Source organism: Heptranchias perlo, chromosome 9 (genome assembly GCF_035084215.1).
Source record: "Heptranchias perlo isolate sHepPer1 chromosome 9, sHepPer1.hap1, whole genome shotgun sequence".
Taxonomy (NCBI): Eukaryota; Metazoa; Chordata; class Chondrichthyes; order Hexanchiformes; family Hexanchidae; genus Heptranchias; species Heptranchias perlo.
The window spans coordinates 87,045,114-87,066,432 of record NC_090333.1 but is presented as its reverse complement, the minus strand read 5'-3'; the positions used below and the strand labels follow the sequence as shown (position 1 = coordinate 87,066,432).

Sequence of the window (21,319 nt, the reverse complement as noted above, 5' to 3'; positions counted from 1 at the left end):
CAGAGGATCCTTTACTGAGAGATTACTAATTAACCCTGTCTCATTACACAATACAAGATCTAAAATAGCCTGTTCCCTGGTTGGTTCCATGACGTATTGCTCTAGGAAACTGTCTCGAATACATTCCATGAACTCGTCCTCCAGACTACCTTTGCCAATTTGATTTGCCCAGTCTATATGCAGATTAAACTCCCCCATGATAATTGACCCTTGTTACAAGCCCCTATTATTTCATGATTTATACTCTGTCCAACGGTATAGCTACTATTAGGGGGCCTATAAACTCCTCCCACCAGTGTTTTCTGCCCCTTGTTATTTCTAATTTCCACTCATACTGATCCTCCTTCCTGATCCTCCGAGCCAAGATCCTGTCTCCCCACTGTCCTTATGTCATCCTTTATTATCAGGGCTACACCCCCAGCTCCTTTTCCATTCTCCCTGTCTTTTCTAAACGGCAAGTACCCTGGAATATTTAGTTCCCAATCTTGGTCACTCTGAAACCATGTCTGTGTATTGACTATGAGATCAAACCCATTTATCTCTATTTCTGTCACTAATTTATCGATCTTGTTACGAATGCTCCGTACATTCAGATAAAGATCCTTTAATATTGACTTTTTACCATTTTTTCCTGCTTTGACCGTACTTGTTGCACTATTATTGGTAAACTCTCTGACCCTTCCTGCCACACTCTGCTTATCTTTACCCAAATCACTTCACAGTTCTATTGTCTTGACTTTCCAAATTAGGTTTCTAAATTTCCCCTCCCCCCCCGCCCTTTTCAGTTTAAAGCCCTATCTACAGTCCTAGTTATTCGATTCCCCTGGACACTGGTCCCAGCCCAGTTTAAGTGGAGCCCGTCCCAATGGACCAGCTCCCTCTTTCCCCAGTACTGGTGCCAGTGCCCCATGAATTAAAACCCCTGTCTCCCACATCACTCTGAGCCACACATTTAACTCTCTGATCTGTTTGACCCTGTGCCAATTTGAGCCTGGTTCAGATGATAATCCAGAGATTATTAGCTTTGAGGTTCTGCTTATTAATTTAGACCCGAGCTCCTCAAACTCCCTCAGCAGAACCCCATTCCTAGTTCTACCAATGTCATTGGTTCCTACGTGGACCACGGTAACTGGATCCTCCCCCTCATGCTCCAAGTTCTTTTCCAGTCTGAAAAACAACCGTTCACCACTACTCTCTTCTTTCTGTCCCTTAGCCAATTTTGTATCCACGCTACCACTGTCCCTTTAATCCCATGGGCTTTAATTTTACTAACAGGTACTTTATCAAATGCCTTTTGAAAGTCAATATACACATCAGCCACACTGCCCTCTTCAACCCTCTGCAAAGAGCTGCGGCTCGGTGTGGAATTTTGTTTGATAATCACTCCTGTGAAGCGGTTTGGGATGCTTGACTACATTAAAGGCGCGATATAAACACAAGTTGTTGTTCCTGTGTCTGTGCTGTTAATAGGGATGCTACACGATATCAAGGCCATTGGTTGGGGTGAGGATCAGCGTCAGCTACGATGCCCTCTATATCTGAGTATCTGCCAATACTCTCTGAATACGTCACTTAGTTGAGAAACTGGAGATGGTGAAACTATCCCAGCGGGGGAACCAGAGGAAAGAGTCGCTGTGTAAGTGGAACAGGAGTTGTCTGGGGGAACAAGGAGAGAAGCTGGAGGGACACAGTCCGTCAGTGATAGCTTTAAACAGCACTAATATATTGGTAACAAAGTTTCGCTTATTTGGCACATTCCAAGGTTGCAAGAAGTGAACACTTGCTGTAAATGTGGTGAGAGTTTAAAAGCAGGACAGTTACACAGGGGTCAGGGGAAATCCAACATCCAAACAGTGCAACTTGAAAAAACTTTTAATGATGGTGAGGTGATTAGAAAGAAGTTACGAGAGTGGAAAATGTACAAAAAGGTTGAGATTGGGCTGTAGTGTTTGACTCGATAAATTAAGCTTCATCTTCAACACTCGCTACTAGTGTCTGTTGTTTGACTAGACTGAAGTGAAACACAATGGAGAACTAGAATCAAACATTGGACTGTGACAGGATATTTACCCACTCGTAGCAGGCCCAGGTAAACTTGGTGACTGTGTTAAAAGGTCAGTATTTTGCTCTCAATAACAGGATGACGACAGGTCTGGAAGGGAGATTTGCCCAGTGCACCCACAGATCCCAACCCTGAGTCAGTTTACATTTACAAACCCAAACTAGGGACAGCTACAAACCAAAGCACTCTCAGCGACCTGTCCGTACCTGTCTCACATCAGGCCTCGGCACACCAAGACTCCCTTGCAATCTGCCCAAACTGTACCCTCCCGACCTGCCCAAACCGTGCCGCGCTCCACGCCCCGACCTGCCCAAACCGTGCCGCGCTCCACGCCCCGACCTGCCCAAACCGTGCCGCGCTCCACGCCCCGACCTGCCCAAACCGTGCCGCGCTCCACGCCCCGACCTGCCCAAACCGTGCCGCGCTCCACGCCCCGACCTGCCCAAACCGTGCCGCGCTCCACGCCCCGACCTGCCCAAACCGTGCCGCGCTCCACGCCCCGACCTGCCCAAACCGTGCCGCGCTCCACGCCCCGATCTGCCCAAACCGTGCCGCGCTCCACGCCCCGACCTGCCCAAACCCCACCCCCGGTCTGCACAGTCTAGGACGGCCTGTTCAATGCTCTGACTGTAATTAACAGCGACATCAGGGGCTGCAACAGGCCAATACGTTTAAAGCCCACGGCTCCCACAGATCATTCACTGCGAGGGTCGCCAGTGTTTGAAACAAGACTTTCATTCTCCCCAATCCTTGTCTGTCTCACTGCAGCAGGTAGAAATAAAGAACGCATTCGGCCAACTCTAAGAAGCTGAGGTATGTTTTAAAGGAAAGCGCAGTTTGGTGACAGTTCCAACTGGGTTAGTCACAATCCACTCTGGTCAAAAATATTGACTTTAAACCCAGTCACCATCACGATACGTTCAGACCTGCACAGACTAGGGCGTGGAATCCCCAGGCTATAGTAAGGTTACCTCTGCAGAGCTCGATTAACTGAAACGGAATGGCCTGATATTTTTCTTCTCTAGACCCTGCCCCTTGGTAATCTGATTGCACCTTGCTTATTGCAATAATCTCTCAAACACAAGATGGACGTGACATCATTGCAGTTACACCTGGCCCTCGAGTCTACGGGAAATACAACTTCCTTATTCGTCAGTGGTTTCAGTTCGCGAAGAGATGTGACAGAATTCCTTCAATCTCCAATCACATTGAGCTGACTCCACGAGGAGAGTTAACGGTTACAGTCCTGGCACTCGCGACTTCTGCTGGTGGTGGTGAACGATCATGAGGAGGATGTTGGTTTGCCAGGTATGGGCCTTAATCAATCCCAAGGAAGGCAATAGAACAGGAGGTACTTCCAGTGCCGGCTCCCCTCATACAAGCTCCAGCACCTGCACACAAACGAGACATGAGCAGAGAGAGATGGGCAGGAGACGACTTCAAAATAAACCCCCCTGAAATCAGACACTGCCACCCTGTAAATACACAGTCCCACATTCCCCGTTCCACCCGTAAATACACAGTCCCACACTCCCCGTTCCACCCTGTAAATACACAGGCCCACACTCCCCGTTCCACCCTGTAAATACACAGTCCCACACTCCCCGTTCCACCCTGTAAATACACAGTCCCACACTCCCCGTTCCACCCTGTAAATACACAGGCCCACACTCCCCGTTCCACCCTGTAAATACACAGTCCCACACTCCCCGTTCCACCCTGTAAATACACAGTCCCACATTCCCCGTTCCACCCGTAAATACACAGACCCACACTCCCCGTTCCACCCGTAAATACACAGTCCCACACTCCCCGTTCCACCCGTAAATACACAGTCCCACACTCCCCGTTCCACCTGTAAATACACAGTCCCACATTCCCCGTTCCACCCGTAAATACACAGTCCCACACTCCCCGTTCCACCCGTAAATACACAGACCCACACTCCCCGTTCCACCCGTAAATACACAGTCCCACATTCCCCGTTCCACCCGTAAATACACAGTCCCACACTCCCCGTTCCACCCGTAAATACACAGACCCACACTCCCCGTTCCACCCGTAAATACACAGTCCCACACTCCCCGTTCCACCCGTAAATACACAGTCCCACACTCCCCGTTCCACCCGTAAATACACAGTCCCACACTCCCCGTTCCACCCGTAAATACACAGGCCCACACTCCCCGTTCCACCCGTAAATACACAGGCCCACACTCCCCGTTCCACCCGTAAATACACAGGCCCACACTCCCCGTTCCACCCGTAAATACACAGGCCCACACTCCCCGTTCCACCCTGTAAATACACAGGCCCACACTCCCCGTTCCACCCTGTAAATACACAGTCCCACACTCCCCGTTCCACCCGTAAATACACAGTCCCACATTCCCCGTTCCACCCGTAAATACACAGACCCACACTCCCCGTTCCACCCGTAAATACACAGGCCCACACTCCCCGTTCCACCCTGTAAATACACAGGCCCACACTCCCCGTTCCACCCTGTAAATACACAGGCCCACACTCCCCGTTCCACCCTGTAAATACACAGGCCCACACTCCCCGTTCCACCCTGTAAATACACAGTCCCACACTGCCCGTTCCACCCTGTAAATACACAGGCCCACACTCCCCGTTCCACCCTGTAAATACACAGGCCCACACTCCCCGTTCCACCCTGTAAATACACAGACCCACACTCCCCGTTCTACCCGTAAATACACAGACCCACACTCCCCGTTCCACCCGTAAATACACAGTCCCACACTCCCCGTTCCACCCGTAAATACACAGTCCCACACTCCCCGTTCCACCTGTAAATACACAGTCCCACACTCCCCGTTCCACCCGTAAATATACAGTCCCACACTCCCCGTTCCACCTGTAAATACACAGTCCCACACTCCCCGTTCCACCTGTAAATACACAGTCCCACACTCCCCGTTCCACCCGTAAATACACAGTCCCACACTCCCCGTTCCACCTGTAAATACACAGTCCCACACTCCCCGTTCCACCTGTAAATACACAGTCCCACACTCCCCGTTCCACCCGTAAATACACAGTCCCACACTCCCCGTTCCACCCGTAAATACACAGACCCACACTCCCCGTTCCACCCGTAAATACACAGGCCCACACTCCCCGTTCCACCCGTAAATACACAGTCCCACACTCCCCGTTCCACCCGTAAATACACAGTCCCACACTCCCCGTTCCACCCGTAAATACACAGTCCCACACTCCCCGTTCCACCCGTAAATATACAGTCCCACACTCCCCGTTCCACCTGTAAATACACAGTCCCACACTCCCCGTTCCACCCGTAAATACACAGGCCCACACTCCCCGTTCCACCCGTAAATACACAGTCCCACACTCCCCGTTCCACCCGTAAATATACAGTCCCACACTCCCCGTTCCACCTGTAAATACACAGTCCCACACTCCCCGTTCCACCTGTAAATACACAGGCCCACACTCCCCGTTCCACCCGTAAATACACAGTCCCACACTCCCCGTTCCACCTGTAAATACACAGTCCCACACTCCCCGTTCCACCTGTAAATACACAGTCCCACACTCCCCGTTCCACCTGTAAATACACAGTCCCACACTCCCCGTTCCACCTGTAAATACACAGTCCCACACTCACCGTTCCACCTGTAAATACACAGTCCCACACTCCCCGTTCCACCTGTAAATACACAGTCCCACACTCCCCGTTCCACCTGTAAATACACAGTCCCACACTCCCCGTTCCACCTGTAAATACACAGTCCCACACTCCCCGTTCCACCTGTAAATACACAGTCCCACACTCCCCGTTCCACCTGTGATTAGATTGCAATCTGAGAGTCATTTCCCCCTATTGATTGAGGAATTCTTGGTCTCTGCTCACCTTTATTGTGCCTTGGCTGTTGGCAGCTATTAGGACATTTGATTCCTGATGATAAAAATATATCGCTTTAACCCAACAGTCTTACATTGAACATAATAGAACATTGCATAATATAACTATAATATAATGATATATTAGAGTGATATATCAAAACAACAAATATAAAAGCACAATGACATAAGATAATTACAATATAATTATAACAATGTAAAAGAATAATAACAGAATATAACAATGATACAATATAGCATATGATAAAAAATAACAATGCAATATATGCAATGATATAAAATAATGATATACGATATAAAGATGTAACAATATAAAGATATGATATAATATAATGATATAACATGAATGATATAAGACAATATAACATATGATATAACATATTATAATAAAGCAATGAATCTGAATCACTGGTAAAGACAAAACAAAACAGTCCCATGACCAAAATCTAAACTGCACATTGGCCACAGTTTTGGGTTCGACTCAGTTCAGCTCACTGACCACTCCTGGTAAGAGAACCTTGGTCTCCTGGGATCTGGAGTGGCCGAGATCAGCCCAATTTCGAGGGAACTGATGGTAAGTCCTGTGGATTGAACAACACAGATTTACCACTGTTCTGGAATAGATCACAAGCTGCCATGTGATTCTCATGTCTTGGTCACTCCCATAAACGGTCAAACGTTCAGGAGTATGCCCAAACTGTCATCAATATAAACTATACGACTGGGTAACCCAAGGGTGGAACTTTAGGACCACTTCGTGATCTGAACGAGGTATGGTGCCCTCATGAGCTTCTGCAATCTTTTGATGGAACGAAACACTTGGTGAATCAATGCCAGACATGAACCGATAACCTGCTTTGCGACAGACGGCATGGAAATATAGCAGGAGCAGTCAAAGCAAACTCCATCAAACCCAATCTCACTGCTCCCTCAGCACAGAATATTTCACCACTCACCCTGTCTGGTAACACCCTCCCTCACATCACTCTGAATATTTCACCACTCACCCCGTCTGGTAACACCCTCCCTCACATCACACTGAATATTTCACCACTCACCCTGTCTGGTAACACCCTCCCTCACATCACACTGAATATTTCACCACTCACCCTGTCTGGTAACACCCTCCCTCACATCACACTGAATATTTCACCACTCACCCTGTCTGGTAACACCCTCCCTCACATCACACTGAATATTTCACCACTCACCCTGTCTGGTAACACCCTCCCTCACATCACACTGAATATTTCACCACTCACCCTGTCTGGTAACACCCTCCCTCACATCACACTGAATATTTCACCACTCACCCTGTCTGGTAACACCCTCCCTCACATCACACTGAATATTTCACCACTCACCCTGTCTGGTAACACCCTCCCTCACATCACTCTGAATATTTCACCACTCACCCTGTCTGGTAACACCCTCCCTCACATCACACTGAATATTTCACCACTCACCCTGTCTGGTAACACCCTCCCTCACACACTGAATATTTCACCACTCACCCTGTCTGGTAACACCCTCCCTCACATCACACTGAATATTTCACCACTCACCCTGTCTGGTAACACCCTCCCTCACATCACACTGAATATTTCACCACTCACCCTGTCTGGTAACACCCTCCCTCACATCACACACTGAATATTTCACCACTCACCCTGTCTGGTAACACCCTCCCTCACACACTGAATATTTCACCACTCACCCTGTCTGGTAACACCCTCCCTCACATCACACTGAATATTTCACCACTCACCCTGTCTGGTAACACCCTCCCTCACATCACACTGAATATTTCACCACTCACCCTGTCTGGTAACACCCTCCCTCACACACTGAATATTTCACCACTCACCCTGTCTGGTAACACCCTCCCTCACATCACACTGAATATTTCACCACTCACCCTGTCTGGTAACACCCTCCCTCACATCACACTGAATATTTCACCACTCACCCTGTCTGGTAACACCCTCCCTCACATCACACTGAATATTTCACCACTCACCCTGTCTGGTAACACCCTCCCTCACATCACTGAATATTTCACCACTCACCCTGTCTGGTAACACCCTCCCTCACATCTCACTGAATATTTCACCACTCACCCTGTCTGGTAACACCCTCCCTCACATCACTGAATATTTCACCACTCACCCTGTCTGGTAACACCCTCCCTCACATCACACTGAATATTTCACCACTCACCCTGTCTGGTAACACCCTCCCTCACATCACTGAATATTTCACCACTCACCCTGTCTGGTAACACCCTCCCTCACATCACACTGAATATTTCACCACTCACCCTGTCTGGTAACACCCTCCCTCACATCACACTGAATATTTCACCACTCACCCTGTCTGGTAACACCCTCCCTCACATCACACTCTGAATATTTCACCACTCACCCTGTCTGGTAACACCCTCCCTCACATCACACTGAATATTTCACCACTCACCCTGTCTGGTAACACCCTCCCTCACACACTGAATATTTCACCACTCACCCTGTCTGGTAACACCCTCCCTCACATCACTCTGAATATTTCACCACTCACCCTGTCTGGTAACACCCTCCCTCACATCACACTGAATATTTCACCACTCACCCTGTCTGGTAACACCCTCCCTCACATCACTGAATATTTCACCACTCACCCTGTCTGGTAACACCCTCCCTCACATCACTGAATATTTCACCACTCACCCTGTCTGGTAACACCCTCCCTCACATCTCACTGAATATTTCACCACTCACCCTGTCTGGTAACACCCTCCCTCACACACTGAATATTTCACCACTCACCCTGTCTGGTAACACCCTCCCTCACATCACACTCTGAATATTTCACCACTCACCCTGTCTGGTAACACCCTCCCTCACATCACACTGAATATTTCACCACTCACCCTGTCTGGTAACACCCTCCCTCACATCACTGAATATTTCACCACTCACCCTGTCTGGTAACACCCTCCCTCACATCACACTGAATATTTCACCACTCACCCTGTCTGGTAACACCCTCCCTCACATCACTGAATATTTCACCACTCACCCTGTCTGGTAACACCCTCCCTCACACACTGAATATTTCACCACTCACCCTGTCTGGTAACACCCTCCCTCACATCACACTGAATATTTCACCACTCACCCTGTCTGGTAACACCCTCCCTCACATCACACACTGAATATTTCACCACTCACCCTGTCTGGTAACACCCTCCCTCACATCACACTGAATATTTCACCACTCACCCTGTCTGGTAACACCCTCCCTCACATCACACACTGAATATTTCACCACTCACCCTGTCTGGTAACACCCTCCCTCACATCACACTGAATATTTCACCACTCACCCTGTCTGGTAACACCCTCCCTCACATCACACTGAATATTTCACCACTCACCCTGTCTGGTAACACCCTCCCTCACATCACACTGAATATTTCACCACTCACCCTGTCTGGTAACACCCTCCCTCACATCACACTGAATATTTCACCACTCACCCTGTCTGGTAACACCCTCCCTCACATCACACTGAATATTTCACCACTCACCCTGTCTGGTAACACCCTCCCTCACATCACACTGAATATTTCACCACTCACCCTGTCTGGTAACACCCTCCCTCACATCACACTGAATATTTCACCACTCACCCTGTCTGGTAACACCCTCCCTCACATCACACTGAATATTTCACCACTCACCCTGTCTGGTAACACCCTCCCTCACATCACACTGAATATTTCACCACTCACCCTGTCTGGTAACACCCTCCCTCACATCACACTCTGAATATTTCACCACTCACCCTGTCTGGTAACACCCTCCCTCACATCACACTGAATATTTCACCACTCACCCTGTCTGGTAACACCCTCCCTCACATCACACTGAATATTTCACCACTCACCCTGTCTGGTAACACCCTCCCTCACACACTGAATATTTCACCACTCACCCTGTCTGGTAACACCCTCCCTCACACACTGAATATTTCACCACTCACCCTGTCTGGTAACACCCTCCCTCACATCACACTGAATATTTCACCACTCACCCTGTCTGGTAACACCCTCCCTCACACACTGAATATTTCACCACTCACCCTGTCTGGTAACACCCTCCCTCACATCACACTGAATATTTCACCACTCACCCTGTCTGGTAACACCCTCCCTCACATCACTCTGAATATTTCACCACTCACCCTGTCTGGTAACACCCTCCCTCACATCACACTGAATATTTCACCACTCACCCTGTCTGGTAACACCCTCCCTCACATCACACTGAATATTTCACCACTCACCCTGTCTGGTAACACCCTCCCTCATACACTGAATATTTCACCACTCACCCTGTCTGGTAACACCCTCCCTCACATCACACTGAATATTTCACCACTCACCCTGTCTGGTAACACCCTCCCTCACATCACACTGAATATTTCACCACTCACCCTGTCTGGTAACACCCTCCCTCACACACTGAATATTTCACCACTCACCCTGTCTGGTAACACCCTCCCTCACATCACACTGAATATTTCACCACTCACCCTGTCTGGTAACACCCTCCCTCACATCACTCTGAATATTTCACCACTCACCCTGTCTGGTAACACCCTCCCTCACACACTGAATATTTCACCACTCACCCTGTCTGGTAACACCCTCCCTCACATCACACTGAATATTTCACCACTCACCCTGTCTGGTAACACCCTCCCTCACATCACTCTGAATATTTCACCACTCACCCTGTCTGGTAACACCCTCCCTCACATCACACTGAATATTTCACCACTCACCCTGTCTGGTAACACCCTCCCTCACATCACACTGAATATTTCACCACTCACCCTGTCTGGTAACACCCTCCCTCACATCACACTGAATATTTCACCACTCACCCTGTCTGGTAACACCCTCCCTCACACACTGAATATTTCACCACTCACCCTGTCCGGTAACACCCTCCCTCACATCACACTGAATATTTCACCACTCACCCTGTCTGGTCACACCCTCCCTCACATCACACTGAATATTTCACCACTCACCCTGTCTGGTAACACCCTCCCTCACATCACACTGAATATTTCACCACTCACCCTGTCTGGTAACACCCTCCCTCACATCACACTGAATATTTCACCACTCACCCTGTCTGGTAACACCCTCCCTCACATCACACTGAATATTTCACCACTCACCCTGTCTGGTAACACCCTCCCTCACATCACACTGAATATTTCACCACTCACCCTGTCTGGTCACACCCTCCCTCACACACTGAATATTTCACCACTCACCCTGTCTGGTAACACCCTCCCTCACATCACTCTGAATATTTCACCACTCACCCTGTCTGGTAACACCCTCCCTCACATCACACTGAATATTTCACCACTCACCCTGTCTGGTAACACCCTCCCTCACATCACTCTGAATATTTCACCACTCACCCTGTCTGGTAACACCCTCCCTCACATCACACTGAATATTTCACCACTCACCCTGTCTGGTAACACCCTCCCTCACACACTGAATATTTCACCACTCACCCTGTCCGGTAACACCCTCCCTCACATCACACTGAATATTTCACCACTCACCCTGTCTGGTAACACCCTCCCTCACATCACACTGAATATTTCACCACTCACCCTGTCTGGTAACACCCTCCCTCACATCACACTGAATATTTCACCACTCACCCTGTCTGGTAACACCCTCCCTCACATCACACTGAATATTTCACCACTCACCCTGTCTGGTAACACCCTCCCTCACATCACACTGAATATTTCACCACTCACCCTGTCTGGTAACACCCTCCCTCAGCACTGAATATTTCACCACTCACCCTGTCTGGTAACACCCTCCCTCACATCACACTGAATATTTCACCACTCACCCTGTCTGGTAACACCCTCCCTCACATCACACTGAATATTTCACCACTCACCCTGTCTGGTAACACCCTCCCTCACATCACACTGAATATTTCACCACTCACCCTGTCTGGTAACACCCTCCCTCACATCACACTGAATATTTTACCACTCACCCTGTCTGGTAACACCCTCCCTCACATCACACTGAATATTTCACCACTCACCCCGTCTGGTAACACCCTCCCTCACATCACACTGAATATTTCACCACTCACCCCGTCTGGTAACACCCTCCCTCACATCACACTGAATATTTCACCACTCACCCTGTCTGGTAACACCCTCCCTCACATCACACTGAATATTTCACCACTCACCCCGTCTGGTAACACCCTCCCTCACACACTGAATATTTCACCACTCACCCTGTCTGGTAACACCCTCCCTCACATCACACTGAATATTTCACCACTCACCCTGTCTGGTAACACCCTCCCTCACATCACACTGAATATTTCACCACTTACCCCGTCTGGTAACACCCTCCATCACATCACTCTGAATATTTCACCACTCACCCTGTCTGGTAACACCCTCCCTCACATCACACTGAATATTTCACCACTTACCCCGTCTGGTAACACCCTCCATCACATCACTCTGAATATTTCACCACTCACCCTGTCTGGTAACACCCTCCCTCACATCACACTGAATATTTCACCACTCACCCTGTCTGGTAACACCCTCCCTCACATCACACACTGAATATTTCACCACTCACCCTGTCTGGTAACACCCTCCCTCACATCACTCTGAATATTTCACCACTCACCCTGTCTGGTAACACCCTCCCTCACATCACACTGAATATTTCACCACTCACCCTGTCTGGTAACACCCTCCCTCACACACTGAATATTTCACCACTCACCCTGTCTGGTAACACCCTCCATCACATCACACTGAATATTTCACCACTCACCCTGTCTGGTAACACCCTCCCTCACATCACACTGAATATTTCACCACTCACCCTGTCTGGTAACACCCTCCATCACATTACTCTGAATATTTCACCACTCACCCTGTCTGGTAACACCCTCCCTCACATCACACACTGAATATTTCACCACTCACCCTGTCTGGTAACACCCTCCCTCACATCACTCTGAATATTTCACCACTCACCCTGTCTGGTAACACCCTCCCTCACATCACACTGAATATTTCACCACTCACCCTGTCTGGTAACACCCTCCCTCACATCACTCTGAATATTTCACCACTCACCCTGTCTGGTAACACCCTCCCTCACATCACACTCTGAATATTTCACCACTCACCCTGTCTGGTAACACCCTCCCTCAGCACTGAATATTTCACCACTCACCCTGTCTGGTAACACCCTCCCTCACATCACACTGAATATTTCACCACTCACCCTGTCTGGTAACACCCTCCCTCACATCACTCTGAATATTTCACCACTCACCCTGTCTGGTCACACCCTCCCTCACATCACACTGAATATTTCACCACTCACCCTGTCTGGTAACACCCTCCCTCACATCACACTGAATATTTCACCACTCACCCTGTCTGGTAACACCCTCCCTCACATCACACTGAATATTTCACCACTCACCCTGTCTGGTAACACCCTCCCTCACATCACACTGAATATTTCACCACTCACCCTGTCTGGTAACACCCTCCCTCACATCACACTGAATATTTCACCACTCACCCTGTCTGGTAACACCCTCCCTCAGCACTGAATATTTCACCACTCACCCTGTCTGGTAACACCCTCCCTCACATCACACTGAATATTTCACCACTCACCCTGTCTGGTAACACCCTCCCTCACATCACACTGAATATTTCACCACTCACCCTGTCTGGTAACACCCTCCCTCACATCACACTGAATATTTCACCACTCACCCTGTCTGGTAACACCCTCCCTCACATCACACTGAATATTTTACCACTCACCCTGTCTGGTAACACCCTCCCTCACATCACACTGAATATTTCACCACTCACCCCGTCTGGTAACACCCTCCCTCACATCACACTGAATATTTCACCACTCACCCTGTCTGGTAACACCCTCCCTCACATCACTCTGAATATTTCACCACTCACCCTGTCTGGTCACACCCTCCCTCACATCACACTGAATATTTCACCACTCACCCTGTCTGGTAACACCCTCCCTCACATCACACACTGAATATTTCACCACTCACCCTGTCTGGTAACACCCTCCCTCACATCACACTGAATATTTCACCACTCACCCTGTCTGGTAACACCCTCCCTCACATCACACTGAATATTTCACCACTCACCCTGTCTGGTAACACCCTCCCTCACATCACACTGAATATTTCACCACTCACCCTGTCTGGTAACACCCTCCCTCAGCACTGAATATTTCACCACTCACCCTGTCTGGTAACACCCTCCCTCACATCACACTGAATATTTCACCACTCACCCTGTCTGGTAACACCCTCCCTCACATCACACTGAATATTTCACCACTCACCCTGTCTGGTAACACCCTCCCTCACACACTGAATATTTCACCACTCACCCCGTCTGGTAACACCCTCCCTCACACACTGAATATTTCACCACTCACCCTGTCTGGTAACACCCTCCCTCACATCACACTCTGAATATTTCACCACTCACCCTGTCTGGTAACACCCTCCATCACATTACTCTGAATATTTCACCACTCACCCTGTCTGGTAACACCCTCCCTCACATCACACTGAATATTTCACCACTCACCCTGTCTGGTAACACCCTCCCTCACATCACACTGAATATTTCACCACTCACCCTGTCTGGTAACACCCTCCCTCACATCACACTGAATATTTCACCACTCACCCTGTCTGGTAACACCCTCCCTCACATCACTCTGAATATTTCACCACTCACCCTGTCTGGTAACACCCTCCCTCACATCACACTGAATATTTCACCACTCACCCTGTCTGGTAACACCCTCCCTCACACACTGAATATTTCACCACTCACCCTGTCTGGTAACACCCTCCATCACATCACACTGAATATTTCACCACTCACCCTGTCTGGTAACACCCTCCCTCACATCACACTGAATATTTCACCACTCACCCTGTCTGGTAACACCCTCCCTCACATCACACTGAATATTTCACCACTCACCCTGTCTGGTAACACCCTCCCTCACATCACACACTGAATATTTCACCACTCACCCTGTCTGGTAACACCCTCCCTCACATCACACTGAATATTTCACCACTCACCCTGTCTGGTAACACCCTCCCTCACATCACTCTGAATATTTCACCACTCACCCTGTCTGGTAACACCCTCCCTCACATCACACACTGAATATTTCACCACTCACCCTGTCTGGTAACACCCTCCCTCACATCACACTGAATATTTCACCACTCACCCTGTCTGGTAACACCCTCCCTCACATCACTCTGAATATTTCACCACTCACCCTGTCTGGTAACACCCTCCCTCACATCACACTCTGAATATTTCACCACTCACCCTGTCTGGTAACACCCTCCCTCACATCACACTGAATATTTCACCACTCACCCTGTCTGGTAACACCCTCCCTCAGCACTGAATATTTCACCACTCACCCTGTCTGGTAACACCCTCCCTCACATCACACTGAATATTTCACCACTCACCCTGTCTGGTAACACCCTCCCTCACATCACACTGAATATTTCACCACTCACCCTGTCTGGTAACACCCTCCCTCACATCACTCTGAATATTTCACCACTCACCCTGTCTGGTCACACCCTCCCTCACATCACACTGAATATTTCACCACTCACCCTGTCTGGTAACACCCTCCCTCACATCACTCTGAATATTTCACCACTCACCCTGTCTGGTAACACCCTCCCTCACATCACACTGAATATTTCACCACTCACCCTGTCTGGTAACACCCTCCCTCACATCACACTGAATATTTCACCACTCACCCTGTCTGGTAACACCCTCCCTCACATCACACTGAATATTTCACCACTCACCCTGTCTGGTAACACCCTCCCTCACACACTGAATATTTCACCACTCACCCTGTCTGGTAACACCCTCCCTCACACACTGAATATTTCACCACTCACCCTGTCTGGTAACACCCTCCCTCACATCACACTGAATATTTCACCACTCACCCTGTCTGGTAACACCCTCCCTCACACACTGAATATTTCACCACTCACCCTGTCTGGTAACACCCTCCCTCACACACTGAATATTTCACCACTCACCCTGTCTGGTAACACCCTCCCTCACATCACACTGAATATTTCACCACTCACCCTGTCTGGTAACACCCTCCCTCACACACTGAATATTTCACCACTCACCCTGTCTGGTAACACCCTCCCTCACACACTGAATATTTCACCACTCACCCTGTCTGGTAACACCCTCCCTCACATCACACTGAATATTTCACCACTCACCCCGTCTGGTAACACCCTCCCTCACATCACACTGAATATTTCACCACTCACCCTGTCTGGTAACACCCTCCCTCACATCACACTGAATATTTCACCACTCACCCTGTCTGGTAACACCCTCCCTCACATCACTCTGAATATTTCACCACTCACCCTGTCTGGTAACACCCTCCCTCACATCACACTGAATATTTCACCACTCACCCTGTCTGGTAACACCCTCCCTCACACACTGAATATTTCACCACTCACCCTGTCTGGTAACACCCTCCCTCACATCACACTGAATATTTCACCACTCACCCTGTCTGGTAACACCCTCCCTCACATCACACTGAATATTTCACCACTCACCCTGTCTGGTAACACCCTCCCTCACATCACACTGAATATTTCACCACTCACCCTGTCTGGTAACACCCTCCCTCACATCACACTGAATATTTCACCACTCACCCTGTCTGGTAACACCCTCCCTCACATCACACTGAATATTTCACCACTCACCCTGTCTGGTAACACCCTCCCTCACATCACTCTGAATATTTCACCACTTACCCCGTCTGGTAACACCCTCCCTCACATCACACTGAATATTTCACCACTCACCCTGTCTGGTAACACCCTCCCTCACATCACTCTGAATATTTCACCACTCACCCTGTCTGGTAACACCCTCCATCACATCACACTGAATATTTCACCACTCACCCTGTCTGGTAACACCCTCCCTCACATCACTCTGAATATTTCACCACTCACCCTGTCTGGTAACACCCTCCATCACATCACACTGAATATTTCACCACTCACCCTGTCTGGTAACACCCTCCCTCACATCACTCTGAATATTTCACCACTCACCCTGTCTGGTAACACCCTCCATCACATCACACTGAATATTTCACCACTCACCCTGTCTGGTAACACCCTCCCTCACACACTGAATATTTCACCACTCACCCTGTCTGGTAACACCCTCCCTCACATCACACTGAATATTTCACCACTCACCCTGTCTGGTAACACCCTCCCTCACATCACACTCTGAATATTTCACCACTCACCCTGTCTGGTAACACCCTCCCTCACATCACACACTGAATATTTCACCACTCACCCCGTCTGGTAACACCCTCCATCACATCACACTGAATATTTCACCACTCACCCTGTCTGGTAACACCCTCCCTCACATCACACTCTGAATATTTCACCACTCACCCTGTCTGGTCACACCCTCCCTCACATCACACTGAATATTTCACCACTCACCCTGTCTGGTAACACCCTCCCTCACATCACTCTGAATATTTCACCACTCACCCTGTCTGGTAACACCCTCCCTCACACACTGAATATTTCACCACTCACCCTGTCTGGTAACACCCTCCCTCACATCACTCTGAATATTTCACCACTCACCCTGTCTGGTAACACCCTCCCTCACACACTGAATATTTCACCACTCACCCCGTCTGGTAACACCCTCCCTCACATCACACTGAATATTTCACCACTCACCCTGTCTGGTAACACCCTCCATCACATCACACTCTGAATATTTCACCACTCACCCTCTCTGGTAACACCCTCCCTCACATCACTCTGAATATTTCACCACTCACCCTGTCTGGTAACACCCTCCCTCACATCACACACTGAATATTTCACCACTCACCCTGTCTGGTAACACCCTCCCTCACATCACTCTGAATATTTCACCACTCACCCTGTCTGGTAACACCCTCCCTCACACACTGAATATTTCACCACTCACCCTGTCTGGTAACACCCTCCCTCACATCACACTGAATATTTCACCACTCACCCTGTCTGGTAACACCCTCCCTCACATCACACACTGAATATTTCACCACTCACCCTGTCTGGTAACACCCTCCCTCACACACTGAATATTTCACCACTCACCCTGTCTGGTAACACCCTCCCTCACATCACACACTGAATATTTCACCACTCACCCTGTCTGGTAACACCCTCCCTCACACACTGAATATTTCACCACTCACCCTGTCTGGTAACACCCTCCCTCACATCACTCTGAATATTTCACCACTCACCCTGTCTGGTAACACCCTCCCTCACATCACTCTGAATATTTCACCACTCACCCTGTCTGGTAACACCCTCCCTCACATCACTCTGAATATTTCACCACTCACCCTGTCTGGTAACACCCTCCCTCACATCACACTCTGAATATTTCACCACTCACCCTGTCTGGTAACACCCTCCCTCACACACTGAATATTTCACCACTCACCCTGTCTGGTAACACCCTCCCTCACATCACACTGAATATTTCACCACTCACCCTGTCTGGTAACACCCTCCCTCACATCACACTGAATATTTCACCACTCACCCTGTCTGGTAATACCCTCCCTCACACACTGAATATTTCACCACTCACCCTGTCTGGTAACACCCTCCCTCACATCACACTGAATATTTCACCACTCACCCTGTCTGGTAACACCCTCCCTCACATCACACTCTGAATATTTCACCACTCACCCTGTCTGGTAACACCCTCCCTCACATCACACTGAATATTTCACCACTCACCCTGTCTGGTAACACCCTCCCTCACATCACTCTGAATATTTCACCACTCACCCTGTCTGGTAACACCCTCCCTCACATCACACTCTGAATATTTCACCACTCACCCTGTCTGGTAACACCCTCCCTCACATCACACTGAATATTTCACCACTCACCCTGTCTGGTAACACCCTCCCTCACATCACACTGAATATTTCACCACTCACCCTGTCTGGTAACACCCTCCCTCACATCACACACTGAATATTTCACCACTCACCCTGTCTGGTAACACCCTCCCTCACATCACACTGAATATTTCACCACTCACCCCGTCTGGTAACACCCTCCCTCACATCACACTGAATATTTCACCACTCACCCTGTCTGGTAACACCCTCCCTCACATCACACTGAATATTTCACCACTTACCCCGTCTGGTAACACCCTCCCTCACATCACACTGAATATTTCACCACTCACCCTGTCTGGTAACACCCTCCCTCACATCACTCTGAATATTTCACCACTTACCCCGTCTGGTAACACCCTCCCTCACATCACACTGAATATTTCACCACTCACCCTGTCTGGTAACACCCTCCCTCACATCACTCTGAATATTTCACCACTTACCCCGTCTGGTAACACCCTCCCTCACATCACACTGAATATTTCACCACTTACCCCGTCTGGTAACACCCTCCCTCACACTCTGAATATTTCACCACTCACCCTGTCTGGTAACACCCTCCCTCACATCACACTGAATATTTCACCACTTACCCCGTCTGGTAACACCCTCCCTCACACTCTGAATATTTCACCACTCACCCTGTCTGGTAACACCCTCCCTCACATCACTCTGAATATTTCACCACTCACCCTGTCTGGTAACACCCTCCCTCACACACTGAATATTTCACCACTCACCCTGTCTGGTAACACCCTCCCTCACATCACACTGAATATTTCACCACTCACCCTGTCTGGTAACACCCTCCCTCACATCACACTGAATATTTCACCACTCACCCTGTCTGGTAACACCCTCCCTCACATCACACTGAATATTTCACCACTTACCCCGTCTGGTAACACCCTCCCTCACACTCTGAATATTTCACCACTCACCCTGTCTGGTAACACCCTCCCTCACATCACTCTGAATATTTCACCACTCACCCTGTCTGGTAACACCCTCCCTCACACACTGAATATTTCACCACTCACCCTGTCTGGTAACACCCTCCCTCACATCACACTGAATATTTCACCACTCACCCTGTCTGGTAACACCCTCCCTCACATCACTCTGAATATTTCACCACTCACCCTGTCTGGTAACACCCTCCCTCACACACTGAATATTTCACCACTCACCCTGTCTGGTAACACCCTCCCTCACATCACACTGAATATTTCACCACTCACCCTGTCTGGTAACACCCTCCCTCACATCACACTGAATATTTCACCACTCACCCTGTCTGGTAACACCCTCCCTCACATCACACACTGAATATTTCACCACTCACCCTGTCTGGTAACACCCTCCCTCACATCACTCTGAATATTTCACCACTCACCCTGTCTGGTAACACCCTCCCTCACATCACTCTGAATATTTCACCACTCACCCTGTCTGGTGACACCCTCCCTCACATCACACTGAATATTTCACCACTCACCCTGTCTGGTAACACCCTCCCTCACATCACACACTGAATATTTCACCACTCACCCTGTCTGGTAACACCCTCCCTCACATCACTCTGAATATTTCACCACTCACCCTGTCTGGTAACACCCTCCCTCACATCACTCTGAATATTTCACCACTCACCCTGTCTGGTGACACCCTCCCTCACATCACTCTGAATATTTCACCACTCACCCTGTCTGGTGACACCCTCCCTCACATCACACTGAATATTTCACCACTTACCCCGTCTGGTAACACCCTCCATCACATCACACTGAATATTTCACCACTCACCCTGTCTGGTAACACCCTCCCTCACATCACTCTGAATATTTCACCACTCACCCTGTCTGGTAACACCCTCCCTCACATCACACTGAATATTTCACCACTTACCCCGTCTGGTAACACCCTCCCTCACATCACACTGAATATTTCACCACTCACCCTGTCTGGTAACACCCTCCCTCACATCACTCTGAATATTTCACCACTCACCCTGTCTGGTAACACCCTCCCTCACATCACACTGAATATTTCACCACTCACCCTGTCTGGTAACACCCTCCCTCACATCACACTGAATATTTCACCACTTACCCCGT

General features: G+C 49.0%; 1 protein-coding gene across 1 annotated transcript in view; it reads right to left on the bottom strand.

Moving 5' to 3' along the window:
* Positions 1–1,857: 1,857 nt before the first annotated feature.
* cop1 (COP1 E3 ubiquitin ligase) overlaps positions 1,858–21,319 on the bottom strand; it is an 85,693-nt gene continuing 66,231 nt past the window's right edge. The window contains exons 13-14 of the mRNA XM_067989626.1: positions 5,967–6,011; positions 1,858–3,453 (exon numbers count right to left, since the gene is read on the bottom strand). Of these exons, the coding sequence (XP_067845727.1) occupies positions 3,436–3,453; positions 5,967–6,011 (63 nt within the window). The 3' untranslated portion in view covers positions 1,858–3,435. The remainder of the gene's footprint in view (positions 3,454–5,966; positions 6,012–21,319) is intronic.